The sequence below is a fragment of the Impatiens glandulifera genome, chromosome 4, assembly GCF_907164915.1.
Source record: "Impatiens glandulifera chromosome 4, dImpGla2.1, whole genome shotgun sequence".
NCBI lineage: Eukaryota > Viridiplantae > Streptophyta > Magnoliopsida > Ericales > Balsaminaceae > Impatiens > Impatiens glandulifera.
The window spans coordinates 49,106,534-49,113,275 of NC_061865.1; the positions used below are offsets into that span (position 1 = coordinate 49,106,534).

General features: G+C 31.4%; 1 protein-coding gene across 1 annotated transcript; it reads left to right on the plus strand.

The window, feature by feature from the left end:
* The first annotated feature begins 1,655 nt into the window (after positions 1-1,655).
* On the plus strand, positions 1,656-6,376 carry LOC124935306 (nuclear transport factor 2-like). The gene is made up of 8 exons (XM_047475750.1): positions 1,656-1,839; positions 3,377-3,680; positions 3,771-3,991; positions 4,408-4,603; positions 4,728-4,858; positions 4,946-5,011; positions 5,639-5,702; positions 5,919-6,376. Exons 1-8 carry the CDS (start codon positions 1,660-1,662, stop codon positions 6,191-6,193), a joined length of 1,437 nt encoding a protein of 478 aa, XP_047331706.1. The 5' UTR covers positions 1,656-1,659; the 3' UTR covers positions 6,194-6,376.
* The last annotated feature ends 366 nt before the right edge of the window (positions 6,377-6,742 follow it).

Consider the following 6,742-nt stretch of genomic DNA (forward strand, 5'->3'; position numbering starts at 1 on the left):
AAATATTTAAAATGGAGAGTTTACCTATATAAAATATAATATATAAAATAGTAAGAATTTATTTTTAAAAAATATTAGTTATATATTATTAATTTATATATATTTAATTAATTAAAATATATTATAGTTATAAAATTAATTATATAATTTATTTGAATAAATAAATTTTTCTTTTAAAATATATAAATATAAAATTATATTTTCTTTATATAATATTATAAAATTAATATTATTTATAAATTAGTAAAATCATAAAATCGTACAACATATAATCCTAATTTTAAAATATAATATTTTAATTTATTTAATAATTTAAATTATTTTATAATCATAAAATCATCAAATTTTAAAAGTTAGTTTTAGCGGTTTGTTTGTACTATACAAAATAAATAATCTAATTAAATAGATTACGAGTTCAATTTCATTTAAAACATTTTGAGTTGAAGCGAATGGTAAATTAGTTCTCCTTAATTAAGAAAATAATTATTTAAATAAAATTAAATATTTATCATGGTAATACACAATATAACAAATTAATAAGAACCCTAATTAAAATTGAATTTCAAAACACAGCCTTAATCTTAGCTAGTTCAGTAAAGATTCGAGTTTTACCCCCTTAAAGTTCGTGAACCCGTTTAGTTGCCGAGTCTTCATAATATTGATTTTATAAGCAAAAAAGAAATAAAAAGGAGTCACCTTTTGCGGTACTGAGCTTTGTGTTCTCTTCTTTTCGCTCTCTCTGGTGCTCTGCCCTGTCCATTGTTGCGATTTTGTGAAGATCACCGATCGCATTCTTTCTTTATACATATACCCATTTGTTTCTTCTGTAGAACCCTACAATCACTTGATCACAGGTACCCTTTTTTTCTTCTATCGTATCGGCTCTTCTTTTCGCTGTATTGATCAACCATTGTTAGTTTCGGCCATTGTTAGTCTCTTCTTTTTCCTTCCTTTTACATTGATTGATTGATTGATTCGAAATCCGAACCTTGGTTTGTGCTTCATGTATATATATACATGTTGTGAATTGTGATGGAACAGATAATTCCTTTGTGATTATTGATGGATGTTTATCCTGAAAGACCTATTACACCCATGTTTAAAATCCGCAATCTTTGAGAATGGTAGATGAGTTGAAAGACATATACCCATGTTAGTTAACCTTTGTTTCATCAGTTGAAAGCTAGCTAATATTGCAACTGATGAGTCACTTTGAGATATATTTGTTTTTGATTTCAGGGTTTTCTATATTTGATTTTTAATGGTTTGTTGTAATTTGTAATGAATTCTTTACCTTTTGTTTAGGGTTTAGTTCATATGAAGATAATGTTACCAATAGCATGTTTTGAACAGAGAAATCAAATGGAAGTTGTAGTTTCTATAGGAAGTAAATGTTTATTACTCTTTTCTGTATGCACAACAAAAATGTGCTTATTTTATATCAATATTTCATCTTTTAAATATAAGCTGTCTTTGTCTAATTTCCATATGGTTGTTTAAGAAGAAGTTCTCTTGGCTTTCTAGACACTGCTGACAATGACAAATTTGCTGATCACTATAAGCTATACTTCTAACATGTTTCTTATTCTGCTCCTTTAGTTTAGTCTATGGTATAGTTGAGGTTATTTTTTGGGTGCTTGAATATTGTCTTTTAAACAGATGGCAACACAAGATGCTGCTGCTCTTCCGAGTGCCCAAGTTGTTGGAAATGCCTTTGTCGATCAGTACTATCATATTCTTCACCAATCTCCGGAACTTGTTTTTAATTTTTATCAAGAGGCGAGTATTTTGAGTAGGCCAGATGTAAATGGTGTGATGACTACAGTAACAAACCTTCAAGTGAGTTGATTTTATGTCTGGTTTATTTTTTGACCGTGCATGTTAGGCTGAGTATTGTTTTACACCACTTTGAGTTTGTCCTTTGTTCATCATGCAAACTACCTTTATGTACAAGTGTTACTTAAGAAAGGATGATACAAAATCTATATTTTGTCTGTAGGCTTCTCTGCTCTTCTTTTAATTTATTTATTTTTCTAGAACTTTATTCCGATTTTGATTTGCACCTCAAGCTCAAATTCGTTGCATTTTTTCCCTCGAACTTTTAAAAATCTTTTGATTTTTTAAGAACAGGGCACATCTCTCAAAAGAACTCTCTCCATTTCCTTAATCGTTGCTATGTATGCTTTTTAGTTAATATTAACAACGTAAAGCTGGGTAGAAACTATTTAGATCAATGGTACTTTCTCCACACGACTATTTATTTCATTTTAGCTTTGGCTAACTAAATAGAAACCATTTGAAGGTACACACATTTTCCCACTAGTGATACATCAATTCCATGCATGTTGCTTTGTGTGGCCTTAGAATCAACATTTGATCAGATGGATTGATGTGGGTGATGCATAATGTTTCTGTTGTGACTCTGCCTCTTTGTTGGAGGCCGATAACTATCCGAGCCTAACTTCCTTTGTATCTAGGACTGTTTGTAAGGTCAAATTAGTGTAAACTAAATGAAAGATGTAGGATGATTGGAGTTGGAACATATTGCAAAGCATGTCATAGAATCAACATGTGGGCTATTTATAATTTTTTTCCTTTTCGTTTTGCCTACTGATTAAGAGTTTGATGTACTTTTTTTATTTATTATATAAACCGATTTTAAAAAAAAAACGTGTTTGATGAAAGAGTGGATTATTTGGGTTTAATGGCTAAATATCTTTTTAATTTAATATTTAAAATGCTATAAAAAATAAAGTTAGTGTAATTTGGTTGATGATTTGAATAATTTGATTAATGATGAACTAAAGGGTTATTTGGATTAAATTAATCCAAATAAACCTATGACAAGGACTAATTGAAGTGGGTAAAAATATTAGTGTACCAAAAGACCTTCAACTTTGTATTGAAAAGGTAAGTTTGGAGGTTATTGAAGTAAGGTTATTTGAAAAAAGTAATATGATTTGTTTGGAAAAATGTTATATGAATAAAATTCTTTTATAAAATTGGGATACAAACGAGAGGGTATCTCTTGTATAAAATGGGTCAAAGAGATTACAAATATCTGTTCTTCTTGTTCCCTATTTCTCCTCTTCTTTGTTGCTTTTTTTATTTGTATTTCTTTTCAGTGGTTTTGACTTGACTGAAGATTTAAATTCCCCTTATCCTTAATTACCTGTTAAAAGTTTAGCCAAAACAAAAATACCTGTTAAAGGAAGTAGGAGTAGCATGAGTCTGTTGCTCCACAAAAATCAATAAACATCTTGCCATGGAATTTTTTTATCTGAATCTGTTGTGATCTACTAAAATACAAAATATCTGACTTAAGCTCATAATTATCTTATGAATACATTCTTACCTTTTCTTTTTCCATGGACAGGCCATTAATGAGAAGATCATTTCCTTGAACTGTAACAACTATAGGGCAGAGATAAACAATGCTGATGCTCAAGATTCCTACAACAATGGTGTGTTTGTTCAGGTTACAGGTTCCTTGACGGGAAAGGATAATGTTAGTAGGAAATTTGCCCAGAGCTTCTTCCTCGCTCCACAGGAGAAAGGCTATTTTGTTCTTAATGATATCTTTAGGTATGTTGAGGATGATGAACAGATCGAAACTTATCCTATGCCTGTTAGCAGTATGGATGACAATGCTATCAAAGTTCCTTTGACCCCAAATCAAGGTTCTTTCATTTCCTTTTCCCTTCACGCATAATTAAACTTCTTTTCCATCTGTTTTAATTCTTTTTCCTTTTATTCTTTAATTTTGTTAGACCCCATTCCTGTGGAAGACCATCCAGGTGTAGAACCTGATGGACTTGTGAATGATGATAGAATTAGTGAGGCAGAGGTTTATGATCCTTCTGATCATGATGATGCTGGATCTGTTATTGAAGAGGAACCTCAAACACATTTAAGTCAGAATGAAAGTGATTTAGCAATTGATTCAGACCTCTCTGCAGCTCAAGAAGAGAAAAAGTCATATGCATCAATTGTGAGTTAAACCTACATAGTAGTATCCTTTAAAGGCTTTTTGTTTTGTTTTGTTTTGTTGAATAGTTAATGTTTGAATTAAGCTGTTTTGTTATAAAGAAAAATCATGCTGCTCATGATCTGAAAAATCTACATTTGTTATGTTTGCAAAAAAAAAATACAATGATCTAGAAAATAATCTGACCATGATAAAAAACTAATCGAGAAAAAAACATTTTCATACTAAATGAAACAAAAAATGACACTGTAATTTGGGTGTGTATACTAAATGAAGCAAAAAAACACAATATAATCTGGATCCCGTAATATAATATAGTCATGAGATTGTGACCAAATACTATTTTACAAATAGGCTCCATGAAATATAGTGAAATGTGATTTCAGCTTCTAACCTTGATTTGACTTATCCTTATGTAGGTTAAGGTATCGAGAGTTACTAAAAATGTGACCCCAGCTCGTGTTGCAACAAATAAAGTGCATTCGGTTCCTTCAAATACTACTAAGGAATCACCTACTCCTGTAAAACCTTCTCCCGCGAAACCTTCTCCTGTACCAGAAGCGACGGTGCCCACAATTGACAACGCTGCCAACAGCAATAATGTCCAAGAAGAAGGTATCTATCATCATTCAATGGAATGAAAACATAGATTTGACTTGTCAATACTGTTGTTTTGCTGGAGATGATTATCATTATCTATAATTATTTACAAATCATGATTATATTGTTGATATCTTAGGTGTTGAAGTTGAAGGGCACTCCATATACGTAAGGAATTTACCTCTAAATGCGACTCTCTTCATGCTTGAGGAGGAGTTCAAAAGGTTTGGTCCAATTAAGCATGATGGTATTCAAGTCAGAAGCAACAAGGTCTGTTTTAGCTTGTAGTCAACTTCAATTTTTTTAAGCATTTTCTTGCCATCCCTATTCAGATCTTTGTATATATGCTTTGTCCAGCTTCAAGGATTCTGCTTTGGCTTTGTTGAATTTGAATCAATGGTTTCTATGAATAATGCAATCGACGTAAGCATATCATCCATTTCATATTTTGTATTTAAATTTATCTGTAACAGGTTATTTTGTTGTTGTGATGTAATTTATTGCCCCATTTGGAAGCAGAATATATATATTTGTACAAGTCAGAAAAAATACATAAATTTATTTATGTTTATGGATTATCTGGATATAGAAAGAGAAATAAAAAGTGTTTCCAAATGGAACCATTTGGAAACACTTCATGTTTGTGTATCTTTTTAGATTCAGATGAGAACAACAAAATATATTTAGACTTAGTTCAATTTCCAAATGATTTTGTAAATGAATCCAAATTCTGACGCGTATTCTGACAGAAAAGGTGTCTTTCCTTGATTGCTTTTAAGTAGAGATTTATTTTAACAGAGTCCCTGTGACAATGTGTATTGTAGTTACCTTATGTGAACTTTTACTTATTAAGAATGAATGATATTTTTGTCATATAAATGGGTATTGCAAAAGACACATGATATAAAATGGGGATAAAGGGAGTTCATCGATAAAGAATGCCTTCATCATACTGTTCTGTATTGATCTTATTTGAATTGAGACATTTTGTTTTCTTCTTTGATTTCCTCATATTAATGAACTTCAATAACATAATTTCATTTGTCGCAGGCATCGCCTCTGCCAATTGGGAACCGTCAAGCAGTTGTCGAGGAAAAGAAAACCACAACACGAGGCAAGTCCTAAAATTTTAACCAATGAAACTTATAATGTATAGTTTTGTGTTTGAAAATGAGATCTTGGCATATGCTCAGCTTCTCATTAAAAAAATTTAGTAAATCCTTTTCATTATCAACAAAATTTAAATTCTTTTCGCAAAAAATTGTCTAATCAAGAAAGAAAATCCCATAGAATATTCTTAATGGGTGATTTTTTTAATTGTTTTGCGCAGTCAGTAGCGGGGGAAGAGGAAAGTACAATAATTCTGGGAGAGCTGGATTTAGAAACGATGGTTTTAGAGGTCGTGGTGCTTATGGTGGAGGCAGGGGATATGGAGGTCGTGGTGATTTTCGAAACCAAGGAGAGTTTTCGGGTCGATCTAGGGGCGGTCCTGCAGGAAGAAACGTAGAAGCTTATCAACGAGTTGAGCGAGTCTCGAATGGAACTGGTGGTGGACAGAATGGGGTGAATAGGAATGCTTCTGCTGCTGCTGCTGTTTCTGGGTGAATATTGTTTGGGTAGTCAGATAATTTCTAATGGTTAAAATTACCTTTTTGGTTTTTGTCACTTATTTTCTTTACTACTAATTTCTCTACTAGGTTAACACTCTAATTTATGATGGCAAAGCCTGTAAAAGCATGAAGTATTCTACAAAATTTTCATGCTGGGTGCATTGCCATAAATCAATTTTATTTTAGCTAGGAATTGTTGTTAGCATGATATTTCAGATTTTTTTTTCACAATTTTATACCTTTTGAATGTGTAGTTTTAACTCACAATTCAGTTTCTTAAGTTTGTGAGTCGACAATATAGGAAAGAAGTTTATTTTATTTTCTCAAACTTGTATTAAAAGTTAGTTTATATTGCATTAGTTTAGCTTTCTTAACTTTGGAAATGACTTAATGTTTTTCTCCACAAAGACCGGCAAATTTCGAAGCATTTAATGGACCAAACCTATTATCGATCACTCTCTCGACCAACCGGTGAATCTTTATTTTGAAGAGGAAACAAGTAGTTTAACTTTGGTCATGCAATTCCAAAATTATTCTTTCAACT

Excerpts from the sequence above, each read along its gene's own strand:
- LOC124935306 (XM_047475750.1), top strand. The coding sequence starts at position 1,660 with ATGGCAACACAAGATGCTGCTGCTCTTCCGAGTGCCCAAGTTGTTGGA. Across the intron at positions 4,859-4,945 it reads TTCAAGTCAGAAGCAACAAG|CTTCAAGGATTCTGCTTTGG; the intron begins GTCTGTTTTAGC and ends TGCTTTGTCCAG. Across the intron at positions 5,012-5,638 it reads CTATGAATAATGCAATCGAC|GCATCGCCTCTGCCAATTGG; the intron begins GTAAGCATATCA and ends CATTTGTCGCAG.